A 15,544-nucleotide genomic window follows, 5' to 3' on the forward strand; every position below is an offset into this window, starting at 1 on the left:
ATCTTGACCCAGCCGCACCCGTCATACCGGTTCTATTCGTCCTGGCTAACCGGCACCCCTCATATCCATCCTATATTTGGAGAAGATATGGGAGGGCCGGATGCGCCCGCCACATCAGATCCGGCCGATGCCGGTCCACCCAACCCCACATATATTCGTCCTCCTCTGCATCTGAGACGAAACCCTAGCCACTCCACCCCCAAACTCCATTATTCCAGTGATCTTCGGCCTTCTTTGCCATGATGGGCGACGGATCCGACTCCGAGCTCTCCCGATTGTCGACTGGGACATCATCCCATGCGGGGACGAGGATGAGATGGCCATCTACATGGCTCTCTGACGCTCCAGGGAGGAAAGCGCCCGATCACGCTCGGAGTCGATTCGGTGGGAATCCATTGTGTCGGTGCAAATGGCGCTCAGATCTGCGGGGGCTGGTGGACCGAGGCACGTGCCCACTGCCTCGTTGGGCGTGGTGAAGTCCATCTGGCGCCCCAACTTCAGTGTGGTGGCGCATGCCCTTCGGTGGCGCCTCGCCCCCACGGCATCAGGCTCCAAGTCACAGGTCAACGCCGGCACGCACGACGGGTCATCTAGTGTTATGGAGCATTATGTCCGTCGTGTGAGTTAGAGGGCACAGGAGGCTGCGACAGCCCTCTTAGCCAAAGCGGCCGAGAGGCGGAGTCACACGCCTCGCATCCTCGAGAAGTGGCAAAGGAGGAGGAGGCGTGCCTTCGCACGGGAGCAAAACCGAATGTTTCGTGCCATGGACGGACTGGCCACCAAAAGAGGAGAAGGAGGATAGTGCCAGGTCGGATAGCTACGGCGATGAGTAGATCCGGCTCGTTCCGTTTTGCATCTTCGACCGCTACTTTCGCGACATATACAGCAAGGGCAAGGGCAGCCATGGATGATCTTTCTCCATAGCTTAGTATGTGGAGCATGCCTATTTTTTTTAATCCGATAGCATGTATTGATGTAGTAGAGCATGCTAATTTTTGATAGTCTGATGGCATGCATGATGAAGTAGCCGGGCAATATGTGCGGAATCGAGATGTATTTACGTAGAGGTAGTTTATGTTGCATGTGATTTTCTGGATATGGGGATTTACTATAAGGTATACCTGACTATGGAAGTGGACATTTGCAGGGTGAGCGGACTCGCCCGGGCGCGTCCACAGACGTTTAGGGGCAGATTTTTTAAGTCCAGTTGTAGATGCTCTTAGTGTGCAATTGACCTGGTCTCCATCTATGCTAAATAGTGTGCATTTCTTTTGTACTAAGTCAAACGTAATGAAGTTTAACCAACTATATAGTACTGCCTCTGTAAATAAATGTAAGACATTTTAGATGTAGTGACATAAAACGCCGTACATTTCTTTACAGAGGTAGGACAAAATAATAATCAACATTTAAAGTATCAAACCAACAACATGACACCGTTGTGTGTAGCCTGTATCAATTGTTGGACGTTAATAGCATGGTTAATAGTATAGCTAAATGCGGGCTATATGATGTTGTCATGTCATATATAGGGGGTGTTTGGTTCAGAAGTCTTAGGACTTTTCTAGTCCCTGTAGAAAAAGTCCCTCCCGTTTGGTTCCTAGGGACTTTTTAGGGACTTTTTCTAGTCTCTGGGACTAAAAAATCCCTGAACCAAACACCCCCATAGTCATCACTTATAGTCACTTATACAACAAGTTTAGCTATAAATTTGGCTATAAGACTTTTTTCACCTTATTTCTATCTTTTTTTCATATTTATTGCATTTTCCTAGGAGTACGCATATAGCTAGGCTCTTGCATGAAAGCTCACTCCCATCATTTTTTATGTCTCTCTCCTCCATATAGGCAAAAGTGCCATATAAGCGGGCTATAAGCCCATTATTATACTTGCTCTAAGCGTGCACGTCTAAAGGTCAATGCCTGGGGCCTTGTGTGTTGTTTGGAGTCAAGTCTGTGTGTACACGCATGCATGTGTAAGTCAAAAGGCCAACGTGCATCAGATTGGTTGTACCACGACGCAATGTTCAGTAGCCAAGGCCCCCCATGAACCCAAATTTGTGCACATGTACGCTTATTTTGTTATTATGTTGTTAACCTCTCAGATTTTAGGAAAAGAAATACATGCATTAGTGTAACTTCAGAAGATCGAGTCCTTTGGCCCCTCTAATCTTTGATTCATGGCTTCGCCACTGGCGATGTTGCGAGGTGAAGCGTGTCGAAACAACCAACACTGAAGAAGCAGATAGTTTGTTTGGACTTCTGATGCATTTAACTGAAAATAAACATCAGACATTTGGATGTATTTTTAGTTATGTAAGGAGGTTTTTATAAGGATATACTATGATATACTTGGTTTACAACTTTTGACCTTTTCGCAACAAGAAAAAAAAGTCTACACACTAGACATAGCGAGAAACATGGACATTTGAGAAAATATGCTGTGTTGTTGAGGGAAGGTAGCACAAAATAATTATCAGTATTTAAATATCAAACCAATAACATTACACCGTTGTGTGTGGCCTGTATCAATTGTTGGACGTTAATCGTGCACGTCTAAAGGTCAATGCCTAGGGCCTTGAGTGTTGTTTGGAGTCAAGTCTGTGTGTTCACACATGCATGTGTAGAAGTCAAGAGGCCAACGTGCAGTAGATTGGTTGTACCACGACGCAATGTTGAGTGGCCAAGGCAGCCCCATGATCCCAAATTTGTGCACATGTATGCTTATTTTATTATTATGTTGTTAACCTCTCGGATTTTATGAAAAAACACATGCATTAGTGTAACTTCAAAGTTTGAGTCATTTGGCCCCTCTAATATTTGATTCTTGGCTTCGCCACTGGCGATGTTGCGTGGTGAAGCATAACAACAAACTTTAACTCGAAAAAAACACACCAAAGAAGCAGAGAGTTTGTTTGGATTTCTGATGCATTTAACTCAAAATAAACCTCGGAGGTTTGGATGTATTTTTTAATTATGAAAGGAGATTTTTTTAAGGATATACTATGATATTCCCTCTGTAAAAAAATGTAAGAGCGTTTAGATCACTAAAGTACTTAGTTTACAACTTTTGACCTTTTCGTGCCAACAAAGAAACGTCTACACACTAGTGCATATATTTACCCCAAGTCAAGAACTTGTAGTCTCTTATGATACTATTTGCTAGATGTAATCAATGGTCCTTGCGGTACTCCAGGTCTATCTCCAGTTTTTGCTGCACCCACGAAACACTGATCGGCTTGGTGTTCCCTGGCCATGCACATGGCCACACATGGTAATATTTGGTCTGACATGGTCGAACAAGTGTTGCCCGTCCTGAGATTCTCTGTTCTCGCCTCTGCTGTTGTACACCTACGGAACTTGTTCCCAGAGAAAGCAGAACTAGCGACAACTTATCGAGGTGGCAAACCAATCACTGGCGATAAGATAATGAACCGATTCCGGTGGTTGGTGGCTCGCCGCGCGCGGCCACGTCTTCCCTGCCGCAAACTCACTCTGGCGAGACGCCACGCCGCCCACCCCACGTGAGCGCCACATGTCGCCGCCGGGCCGCGCACAAATTCTCCGGCTACATCCGGGGCCGCACCAACCCGACCAGATCGGATCAGCGCGTGCCGTGCTTACCTACTCTGTGAGGCCACGACCCTGTCATCTGCCGAAGTTGCTTTCGACGGCTTGTTTCTTCCCCCGGACGACGCACCGGAGGACGCACGAGCAAGAGCAAGCTGAGATGGATCCATCGAGGACCCGGCGCTTTGGTACAGCTGATTCGACGGGCATCGACTAGTCCGCCAAGCGCCAGCGCCATTTGTGGTACGTCATGGCTAGCTTTCATCCATTATCGCCCTTCAGTCACACGTCGCTCTCACGCGCACCATGTGGATCTCAGTTACCCTAACCAACAACCAAAGCTTGGCCGGCGCGGTAAATATCGGCGGTGCCGTACGTACTGCATGTATCGGCAGCGGCCCGAGGCAGATGGGCGCAACTCCGTAGGCAGGACTAGATATAATACTGATCGGTGGTGACAGGTGACAGGGACATGGCGTAGCTTCGCGGTTGCCTTTAAATTAGCTTCGGTCGAAGGGGGGCTAGACAAGAACCAGACTCCAGGGCGTCGCCTTTCTTGCTAAGCTTAGCTACCTTGAGGAAATGGCCGCGGCGACGGCAATGGCCATGCTGGCGGCGCTGGCGATCCTCGCGCCGACGGCGAGGGGGCTCGACCGCGCCGAGTTCCCGCCTGGCTTCCTCTTTGGCGCCGCCACGTCTTCTTACCAGGTTAGCGAGTGGTGGAGCTTGCCCGGCTTCACCCTCGTCGTACTTCTTCTCTCTACCATTCGTTCCCAAGGCCCAGTTGAAAGAGAGCAGCTAATTTAATTACCACAACGCATGAACTATGATCTGTGGTTCCAGATCGAGGGCGCGTACCTGGAGGACGGCAAGGGCCTCAGCAACTGGGATGTCTTCACCCACACGCAGTGTAAGCGACCATTCCCAAAACCCAATGGTTTTCTTCTTGGTTGTCTTTCTGTGATCCATGTTGCCTTTGTCTGATGATCCATGATGCTTAGCTTATGATAAGGTTGAAATGGAAGAGTTGTTAGCTTCCTGCTCCGCTGAGAGATAGAGATAGTGATAGTTCATGAGGCCGTACATAGCAATTCGGCGGTTAGTTTACCATGTATGTTAGTACTAATCATGAGGCCGTAAATTATCAGCAAGACAGAGACATAAGCCAGCCATGTCCTAGTACTGCTAGACTCCAAAAATGTTAGCCTTGAAAGATTCAGGTTTGAGTAGTGAGATCCCTAGGCCGGACATCGGAAAGATACGGAGGCCAGCACCCATTTCACTGTCACCGATGCAGGTGTGGCAAACACATCACCTTTCCCTCGAGTTTATATAACTTGGAAAGAAACGGCGTCGCCCTGGAGTATTTCCTTTATCTTCCAAGTGGGATTTGAATATTTTACTTATTCAGTAGGCGTGGATTCTTATGAGACAGCGATGCCACAACTGCAGCAACACTCTGCCGATAATAATGCGAGTTTTTTTTTTCAAAAAGGAGGATTCTGCATGCACACAACCATAATAATACGAGTGGCCAGAGAATTTTTGCGCTTTATCCGTGTTGTATATGGCAATTGCTGTCGTGAGGATCAACTAACACCACAAAAATTTTCCGATCTTCATATATTCTGAAAGAAGATCAGCTAACGCATGTGATCTTCATATATTCCAAATAGCTTCTTTGCTCTCAAAATGTTTTGGTTTGCTACAGCTAGGGAAATCAACGATGGACGGAACGGGGACGTGGCGGATGACCACTACCACCGTTACATGGTACAGTGTTGATTAGCCCAACATACAATCACTACTAGTACTTGTCATGTGATTATGCATCTCTTAGTTTACTGTGCTTGCCCATGTAACCCTGGACATCACCTTGTTGTTGAGCAGGAAGACGTGGAGATCATGCATGATCTGGGTGTCAACTCCTACAGGTTCTCGATCTCATGGGCGAGAGTCCTACCAAGTATGCATGCCAACACGAATCAATACACAAAATTAGCATTAACAAATTTTTGCTTATAGCTAATTAACTGTCGTTGAATCATGGTCCACGCAGGAGGCCGGCTTGGAGGCGTTAATTCGGCTGCAATCGCTTTCTACGACCACCTGATCGCCGCGCTCCTTCAGAAAGGTACGTAGTCTCACACGCCACGCCACACATCTGAACGAGCAGATTCAACTCTAGCTAATCTTCAACGAGAAGCAATCCTAAACCTATTGCTGCCAAAAATGTCAAGCAGGGATAGAGCCGTTCGTGACGCTGCATCACTTCGATCTGCCGCACGAGCTGGAGACCCGGTACGGCGGTTGGCTGGGCGCCGGAATCAGGTACGTGCATGCGACTCCTACTGGTTGCACATGCCCTCCCTGTGACTTGACTTTTACTATTAGCCACGTTCCCGGTCTTTCCGTCTACTACGTCCTGGCTAAATCAGGAATGTGCATGCATGCGACTCCTACTGGCGCACATGCATGCTCTAATTAACTTTTGTGCACATGCATGCTCTAATTAACTTTTGTTCCTTCACAGGGAGGAGTTCGACCACTACGCGGACGTGTGCTTCAAGGCGTTCGGCGACCGGGTCAAGTTCTGGACCACGCTCAACGAGCCCAACCTCTTCACCAAGTTCGCCTACATGCTGGGCCACTACCCGCCCAAGCACTGCTCCCCGCCGTTCGGGACCTGCAACAGCGGCAACTCTCACAGGGAGCCCTACGTCGCCGCGCATAACATGATCATGTCGCACGCCGCCGCCGTCGACAACTACAAGAGGAACTATCAGGTGAACCCGACAGACTTGCTCTGTCGCTGAGGAGCTTCCTTCTCAAAAGCAAATACGCCTTTGTGTTAGCCGTTCTAATGCGTGTGTGCATGCATGTTAGGCAACGCAAGGCGGGTCGATCGGGATTGTGATCGCCATGAAATGGTATGAGCCGCTGACCAACTCCACGGAGGATATCATGGCTGCAAGACGTGCGCTGTCCTTTGAGGTAGACTGGTATGTCCTTTCTTCTTTCACCTCCTGTGCAACGAGAAATATGAGACTGTTCACAGCAACATTACCCACGAAAAGAATGTGAAAAACTGTTAGTGTTATGATGTTTCTTTTTTTTTTTGGAAAAGGAGGCTTACCGCCTCGGCATCCAAAAGATGCATGTAGCCATATTATTAAAAAGTGTGAACTAAAACATAGTCTTAGATCCAGTACAGCTGGCAAACGGAGCAAAAAAAGAAATAAAAACTCATTGCCACAACCGGCAGGATAACTGGACAAGATCACTTAGTGTTATGATGTTTCTAATGTTATGCTGATTCTAATGTTTCTTTTTCTTTTGCAGGTTTCTGGATCCGATATTCTTTGGCGACTATCCCAGAGAAATGCGTGAGATGCTGTCATCAAACTTACCAAAGTTCACGTCGGAGGAGAAGAGGTTACTACAGAACAAGGCGGATTTTATCGGGGTAAACCATTACACGGCGATCTACGCCAAGGATTGCATCTCTTCTCCATGCGACATTAAGACCTACGAGGGAAATGCAATGGTCCAAGCTGTAGGCGAAAGAGACGGCGTCGCAATTGGAAGACCAGTAAGAACTGTTCCATCTGTCACCATCCTATACATTCTGTTCTCTCTCTCTGACGTGTTCGTATATATGGTGATCAACCTTGCAGACTGCATTCCATGGTTACTATGATGTTCCTGAAGGTATGGAGCTGATCGTCAGGTATGTCAATCAGCGATACAAGAACACGCCTGTCTACATTACTGAAAATGGTGAGTCGCAAGAGGGTCTTCAGGAATTCACAGTGCATTCAGTAAACTCCCTAGGGATTGAGAAGTTTCTAGTGTCTCCTAATTTGCTTCGATAGGTTTTCAATGACCATGTGTTCTCGTACGCTTTATCTCAGGCTACTCGCAGCTTAGCGATAACAGTATGGAGGACTTGATGAATGACGTTGGAAGAGTGAACTACCTGCAGGGTTATCTCACATGTATCTCTTCAGCAGTCAGGTAACGTGCCACCATTTGTGATCATCATGCACATTACACTATTTACCTATGGAATCTTTAATAAACCATAAACCTTCCTCAAAATAGTATACATTGAGTATATTGCTAGATGTTACCCCGATAAACTCATATTGAAGCAAGCACGTTGAAATAGTATGCCCAGAAAGAATGTTAATTCTTTTCATTTGTTATGTGCACTAGTAAAAATGAAAATTGAAGAAATAAGAATCAGTGCCTGCAACTCTGCATTCCGAATGTGTCTACTGACCTGGATGTAAATTTAACTCTAGTGTTTTTTGTACTACCTTGATAGTTGATAAATAGATCGAATGTTTTCTCGCAAAAAAAAAACTCTTTTTTTTCTGCAAATGTGCTAACTCTTTTCTAACACAACGTATACCGGACATGTGGCATGCTTACAGGAAAGGAGCAAACTTGCATGGCTACTTCGTGTGGAGCCTCATGGACAACTTCGAGTGGGGTTTCGGTTTCACCGTGAGGTTTGGGATTTATCACGTGGATTTTGAAACACAAGAGAGGACTCCAAAGATGTCAGGGAAGTGGTATCGAGACTTCCTCACGGGCTCTAGGCCGGTGGACCAAGCGCAGACGCTAAGAGCAGATTCATGATACTTGCAACCATTATATTGTCAGATCCAGTTACCCCTGAAATGAGAATACAGATACTGTTTTTAATAGGGAAAAACATAGATACTGCTAGTTTGCTAAACATCGTTCCAACACTTCCCTAATAGCGTCTTTGCCTAGTAGAATTGTAAATCTAGGGTGCTGTAAAGGTATATACCACCGACTCTGGAGGTTTTCTATCACTTTGGGTAATGGAGGGTGTCGTGGACTTAACAAGGCAAATGTCCTAGCGAAAGGACTTAGATGTGGAGCCATCGCGACTAGGTTAGTTTAAAGGGGTTAATCGGGACAAAGGAGACAAAAAGTTTATACTGGTTCGGCCCCCCGTAGCGAGGTAAAGGCTTACTCCAGTTGGGGGTTGTATTGCTTGGGTTTCGATTACCAGGGAGCGAATCCGCTTGACCTAGTTCTCGACTTGTTGTTTCTTGAGTTAACCCGCGGCCGGGTCACCCCTTTATATACACAGGATGATGCCCGGCGGCTTACAAAGTCCCGGCTGGCTCATACACAATGTGTCCGGCTCGGTGACTAACTAAGCTTGCCTTACAATACAAGTTACACATATGGCGGTTCATCCTCTTGGGCCTCAAGTCACCTCTGGGTCTTGGGCCTTCAATAGGCTTCCTTCATGACCCGCCATCTTCATCTTTAAGTCGTTAGTGGTATGACCCGGCCCCTCCTGGGCGGGTTATACCCAATAGTTATATCCCCAACATTAGGCCCCAGGTTGATTTGAACTTGTTCACATCAATCTTTAGTGCTTGACTTGTCAAAATCTTGCATCGTCTATTTTATGAACTTGCTGTAACCCGCCATGACGTTAGCTCACAGAATCATATTAACCCGCCATGACGTCATCTCGCATTAATTTCACACGAGGCCCAGAGTACCTTATCAGATCCTTATCTTTAATGAACATCCCGAAAATCAAGGCATCCACAAAGCCACATGATGATTTCGGCCTCCTCGATTCCCGCGCATGCCTTGTATCCATCCTCTTATAAATAGGGACGAGGGTCCTTTTCATTTCCCCCCCCTTGCCTCCTCGTCTTCGTCTTCCTCTCGCGACTCCTCTGCAGACCCGAGCTCCGTCGCCGCCGACCTCCGTCCGCTGCACCAACTCAGGCCGCTGCATCAACCTGACTGGACCAGAGAACGCCGGCGCGCCACCGCTGTCCGTCAGCATCCGTAAGTACTCATCTTCCCGTGCCTCAGATCTGCACTAGGGTTTTTTTAGTTCATCGGTGTTCTTCACCTTTCCTCCGTAGTGCGCTCATTTCAATCTGAAAATAGTGTTGGGGGCGCGCGGAAGTTGTTTAACACCCCCTGTCAATCATAGTAATCATCTTCCTTATACAGAGAATCCTCAAGCAAACAAGTTCCTTCGATGTCCCAACCTTCAGGTTTAGAATTTATTTTCCTTTTCTGAACTGCAGCAGATCCAAAATTATAGAATCAATCTGCAGAATCTTGTTTGTCCAGCACTTAACCAAATATTTACTGATAGATCAGAAGTATCATAATTGTCATGGTGGCTTATACCATAAATCGTGACTCGCCATATAACATTAGGCCCCGTTTAAGCCGCCATCATATGCTCCATAACCTGTATAACCCGGTAATATCCTCTGGTTTAGAAATTCCTTCATTTTCTGAACTGTAGATCCATAGCCATTAGCCCTTTACGGCGGTTTAAACAATAATTTGTAACCCGCCTGGTGCCTGCCGGTTTAATCACGTCTTAAATCGTCTTGTTTAGGTCGTGCACCCCAATCATGACTAAGATAGTTACTTCATGCGACTGGGTCCCGTCTATCGTCACAGAAGAAATGCTTCAGGAATATGTCAAGATTGGCTTCTTGCCAGCAAAAAATGTCATTCACTGGCGTTCTCCAAACCCAAATGAAGTCAGGCCTCAGCCACAAGATAACGAGATTATTGGTTTTACTGATCACATGAACCGGGGTTTCTCACCGCCCGGGTCAAAATTCTTCCGGGATGTTCTGCATTTCTTTCAACTTCACCCTCAAGACATCGGACCCTATTCCGTCTCTAATATCTGCAATTTCCATGTCTTCTGCGAAGCATACCTTCAAGAGGAGCCCAGCGTTGAACTCTTCAAAGAATATTTCTATCTGAACCGCCAGAACGAGTTCACCGATGGACCTAGCTTAGAGCATGGTGGAGTCTCAATTCAGCGGTGGAGAGACGCCATCTTTCCTTATGCTCAGCTTCCAAGTCATCCCAAGGATTGGAATTAGACCTGGTTCTATTGCCAAGATACTTCTCCTGCTGACGAGAAGCCCTTGCCGGGTTTTCGTGACCAGTGGCTCAGCCCGAGGCACCCTCTCCCCGAACGGCTCACCACTACTGAACGAGCCAAACTTATGCCGACGTTTTCAAAGGTTAGAGCGTTGTTGGCCAATGTTCGTTGCTGGGTGGCTTGGAGGATCATACCTTTGAGCCGCCGGCCCGGGTTAATGTGCACATATACTGGTGATACCAAAGATGCACTGCGCCACTGCCCAACACGTTTGTCTGATAAAGCAATTAATGATATGACCAAAACTCTTCTCAATGAAAGCTTGGAGAGCTGCAGCAAAGTAGGGTTGAATCCCTTCTGCACACTCAACCCGCCACCGGATGTAAGTCTCTCCGGTTCATTTATTTCACTTTATTGTTCATATACCCTGCAAATCTCCAACCTTATTGTAATTTGTGCAGGCTGGATCCGCCTTTTGGAAAAAGAAGTATGATGAGAAAGCCGCCAAGAAAGCCAGGTCTAAGACTAAAGCCCTGAAGAAGAATAAGAAGAAATCAACCGCCTCTGATATGTTGAACCTGGATGAGAATGATGAGTCGGAGGTAGACTTTGATTCCCTTGGCTCTTTTTTAAATTATCTTATTGACACTGATTGCTATCAGGATGATGCGGAAACCAGCCAGGCGGGTGATGAAGAGGTAACTATTATTTCCTCCGACTCAGAGCCTTTGCCAAGATAGAAAATTCAACAAGTGACCCAGAAAGTAAGGTTTTCTCACCCTTTATCTTACTTGGATCCCAATTTTATTTTGAAGCAACAACAGCATGAGAGCCGGTGCAGAACTCGGACCAGTGGAGGCGGAGAGCTTTCCTCCGGTTTACCTAGCACACCAGCCCCACGCGAACGCCGGAATGAGGTGCTTCAGAATTCCAACTCTTTTTATCCCAAGGCAGGTCTTATTCGCCAACCACTTAATCCTTCCAACTCAAATTATCAGGGGACTTCTCACTCTTCTTCTGGCGATTCATCTCAGACCCAGCTCCCGGCTTTCAAGACTGCCCCTGGGTAAAGACTTTATCTTTGTTTTTTCATATCTCCGCACGTATACTGACCTTGTCTCTTTTCCGCAGTGGGATGGCAAAGCCTAGCAAGAAGGCAAAAAATAATAAACCGGTCGAAGACCCAAATGCTCATGAGCCGGAGAAGCAAGCACCGGTATCTGAGGCTTCTGTGGAACGCCCGTAGGCAAGTGCTGATGACCTGCCACCAGAAAATCATGGTGCTTCCACTGATCATACAATTATCCACCCTTTGAGTGCTGAACCGCCAAGCCCAATCAAGCCTTCAGAACCAAATACTAAAGAGGTTCTGATCATCGGCACTGGTTTCGGCGAACCGGGGAATCCCACTGCCCTGGTGAAACACTCTGCCAAAGAAGAATTGATTGAGAAATGCAAAGTCAAGTTTGACATGGCCAATTATTCTCATCTGAGCATCAGTGAAGTACTCTCCGACTATCTCAACCAAGTGCACACTAGTCGCAATCTAGAGATTGACGTGGTCAAACATATGCACCAGAAATATGAGGTATCAACTTCTGCCTTGTCTGTTAGATATGTTCCTTCAGCCCCCAAGTCTACTGAATATGATAGAATCGAATATGTTGTAGACTTTTATATAGCCTTAGATATGTATCAAAGTCAAAACTAGTAGCCCCCAAGGGCCGGCTTAAACCTATCAAGTTAAGTCGTGGCTTCATATAGTAGTGGTCAACTTTGTACCTGTAGCCCCCAAGTGCCGGTTTAATCAACATGAATAAGCCGGACTTATCATTGTTACTGAATAAAATCTCACCTTATTGCCCTCACAGGCCGGGTTATCTTGAAAAAAGATGAACCGGATTTGTCTGTCACTGCTTCATAAAAGAAACTTTCTGCACCCATTAGCCCCGAAGTGCCAAGTGCTATTGCTTGCAAAGGGCTTGGGACTTTTGCTGAATTTATACTGTGACATAACTGTTGATAATTATTCAAACTTTTTATTTACAGGAAGCCTCAACTCAATTTCAATTTCAATTGGCTGATGTAAAAAATCGACTTGAACTGCAAGAAGCTAAGACACGAAAGGCTGACTCCAAGTTCAAATTTAGCTTGGATGAAGCAGAGAAGCTTAAAACCGGGTTTAACACTGAAAAACCGCCTGGGCTGAAGAAAAAACTGCCCTAATACAGAGAGCTGAAAAAGTTGAAGCCTATTTGCAAGAGGTCACCACAGAACTTACCGGCTTAAAGCGTCATATCACACAGGTGACCTCTGCCATTTTTGGTAAGTAAGACTTAAACATTGTAATGAATTTCCACACTCCACTTTGTAAGCCTCCTGGTGACTTAATCATAGTACGTTATGCAGGCTCCAGGAGCAGCAATCTTGGTCAGGAAGTGCTGATAAAACTCAAGGCGGATTACACGCTGGTGGAACAATTGTATACTGGTGCTCAACGTACAATAGCCACCATATCACGAACCAATCAAGCACCATCCCTTCTCAGTGATGTTCTAAGCAAACTTTCTGTCCTGCCCGCAAGGATTGAAGAAATAAAGCGGTCAGTTGCGAGAGCCGGTGCCATTACGGCTTTAAGCCGGGCGAAGGCATGGCAGGAAGAATTAGACCCGGCCGAGCTAGCTACTAGCTTCCCCAGGTTCAAAGAGGACGGGTCTCCCTTTGATAAGAAGGATTTTGCTGCTTGTGTGAAAGAGATGCGTCCATTGGCGAGCCTTATTGCTGAAGAAACATATCTGTCAAGGTATCAGGCGACTTATACAGCGGACAATCAGAAAATGCCAACACAGGCTTACGAAATTGTGGACCTCATCCCTCCAATCCATAAGCATACTTTCGCCCCTGCAATCGATCCGTCTGAGCTTATCGATGACGAAGCTGAATTTCAAGCCTTGACTGGCATCAATTGGTCATCGCCTAACTTCCAGACGATGGATGAAGAAGAAGAACCCGTGCAGGATGACCTGGAAGCCTCAAGTCTCCAAGACCAGGAAAATTGATCCGCCGGATGGCTCATACTCCGCGTCATCAGATGTTGCCTGAAAAACACTTAAATCATTTGGGCTCGCGGAGCCATGTAACAGACTAGTGAAACAATGTTCTGCTGTGCCATCGTGCACGTTTTATCCTCTGGAAAACTGATGGTACTTATTATTTTGCATGGAAAGATTATGGAAAGTAGATCATGTGATCTCATAATGCATCTGCACATTGAAGAAAAAATGCCCTGGCGGTTATCGTCAGGGCGGGTCATAACATCCAACATCATATGTCCTAGCGACTTAAAGTCTAAAACTAGGGCGGTTTGAAAAGACCAAATACTTATTCAAATATGATATCATACCTGTAGACCAATAGCATATCAGTGCTGTAAATATGTAAGTTTGCAAGCCGGAGGCTTGACATAAATCCAGAAGAGTGCAGCTCGATTCTGTTTTAAAAAAAAATCGTTTTTATCGCATAAGCCGGCTCTCACGTGACATAAATCCATTGTTTTAACGTTAACAATTTCAGGGTCTTATTAAAAAGAGTAACTGTCAAGAGTACAAACAGGCCACACAGTGGAGAGACTGCGAAAACAGGTGAGCTTGTCCTAGCTCTCTGTATGCCGGCTCTCACGTAACAAAGACCGCCGTTTCAACGTTGACAAGTTCAGGGTCTTAAAAAGAGTAACTGTCAAGAGTATGGCGGGTCACCTAGCGGAGTAGCATCAAGCAAACAGGCAGGTTTAACTCAATGTTCAGCTTGGAAACCAGATCACATGGGTGTGAACAGCTATGCTCGGGGAGCAGGAAGCCCCCATGTGACCAATAAGGTGGCCGGAGGCCGGATCAAGATGGGTGAGCGAGCTACGTTCATTAAACAGGAAGCCCCCAAATGTCCAATAAGGTCCGGAGGCCGGATCAAGATGGGTGCGCGAGCTATATGTTCAATGAACAGGAAGCCCCCAAATGTCCAATAAGGTGGCCGGAGGCCGGATCAAGATGGGCGAGTGAGCTATGTTCAATGAACAAGAAGCCCCCAAATGTCCAATAAGGTGGCCGGAGGCCGGATCAAGATGGGTGAGCGGGCTATGTTCAATGAACAGGAAGCCCCCAAATGTCCAATAAGTTGGCTTGAGAACCGGATCTCATGGGTGTGAACAGCTATGCTCAATGAGCAGGAAGCCCCCATGAGACCAATGAAACAGGGAACAAAGACTGAATTTTGCTGGAAACTGAAATGACAGAGGCCCCAAATTCTCAGGGGTGCCGGCTTTATTAAACTGAATCATAATATATACATCAGTCTAAATATGTACATCACAAGAGTCGGTGGCTCAGGTGTAATAAGGCCGAAGATGAGCAATATTCCACGGCTGGCGGGTCTCCTCCTCCAACGTGCGTGAGTCGTTGTGGTCTCGAACATCGATAAGGTAGTATGACCCATTGTTCAGGTTTTTGCTGACCGCAAAGGGCCCTTCCCAAGGTGGGGATATTTGTGCATGTCAGTTTGATCCTGGATGAGCCGGAGCACCAAATCTCCTTCTTGAAAGCTCCTGGTTTTAACCCGACGGCTATGATAACGACGCAGATCTTGCTGGTAAATCACCGAACGAGCCGCCGCAAGGTCACGCTCCTCATCCAACAGGTCACGAGCATCCTGACGTGCTTTTTCATTATTAGCTTCAACATAAACCGCCACCCGGTGCGAGTCATGACGGATGTCGCTAGGGAGAACCGCCTCTGCTCCGTAAACCATGAAGAAAGGCGTGTATCCCGTAGATCTGTTGGGGGTAGTATTGATACTCCATAGCACTGAAGACAACTCCTCCACCCAACAACCCGATGTCCTCTGCAAAGGGACCATAAGCCGGGGCTTTATGCCTCTCCAAATTTCTTGATTGGCTCTTTCAGCTTGGCCATTGGACTGGGGGTGAGCCACTGATGACACATCAAGACGAATATGCTCTCGTTGACAGAATTCTTTCATAGCACCTTTAGACATA

The 15,544-nt window shown here is 46.7% G+C and overlaps 1 protein-coding gene across 3 annotated transcripts; it reads left to right on the forward strand.

Moving 5' to 3' along the window:
- Positions 1 to 3,444: 3,444 nt before the first annotated feature.
- On the forward strand, positions 3,445 to 8,416 carry LOC109768548 (beta-glucosidase 16). 3 transcript variants are annotated; one of them, XM_020327283.4, is made up of 13 exons: positions 3,445 to 3,812; positions 4,031 to 4,277; positions 4,413 to 4,479; positions 5,281 to 5,342; positions 5,460 to 5,535; positions 5,629 to 5,703; positions 5,813 to 5,900; positions 6,103 to 6,355; positions 6,456 to 6,571; positions 6,912 to 7,161; positions 7,247 to 7,349; positions 7,484 to 7,586; positions 8,009 to 8,416. In XM_020327283.4, exons 2-13 carry the CDS (start codon positions 4,152 to 4,154, stop codon positions 8,214 to 8,216), a joined length of 1,527 nt encoding a protein of 508 aa, XP_020182872.1. In that variant the 5' UTR covers positions 3,445 to 3,812; positions 4,031 to 4,151; the 3' UTR covers positions 8,217 to 8,416. The 3 variants fall into 3 exon arrangements, with proteins under 3 accessions (XP_020182872.1, XP_073364969.1, XP_073364970.1); XM_073508868.1 differs by having other exon boundaries at positions 3,481 to 3,812; positions 3,889 to 4,277; XM_073508869.1 differs by having other exon boundaries at positions 3,592 to 3,812; positions 4,038 to 4,277.
- The last annotated feature ends 7,128 nt before the right edge of the window (positions 8,417 to 15,544 follow it).

This window comes from Aegilops tauschii, chromosome 2 (genome assembly GCF_002575655.3).
Source record: "Aegilops tauschii subsp. strangulata cultivar AL8/78 chromosome 2, Aet v6.0, whole genome shotgun sequence".
Classification (NCBI taxonomy): domain Eukaryota; kingdom Viridiplantae; phylum Streptophyta; class Magnoliopsida; order Poales; family Poaceae; genus Aegilops; species Aegilops tauschii.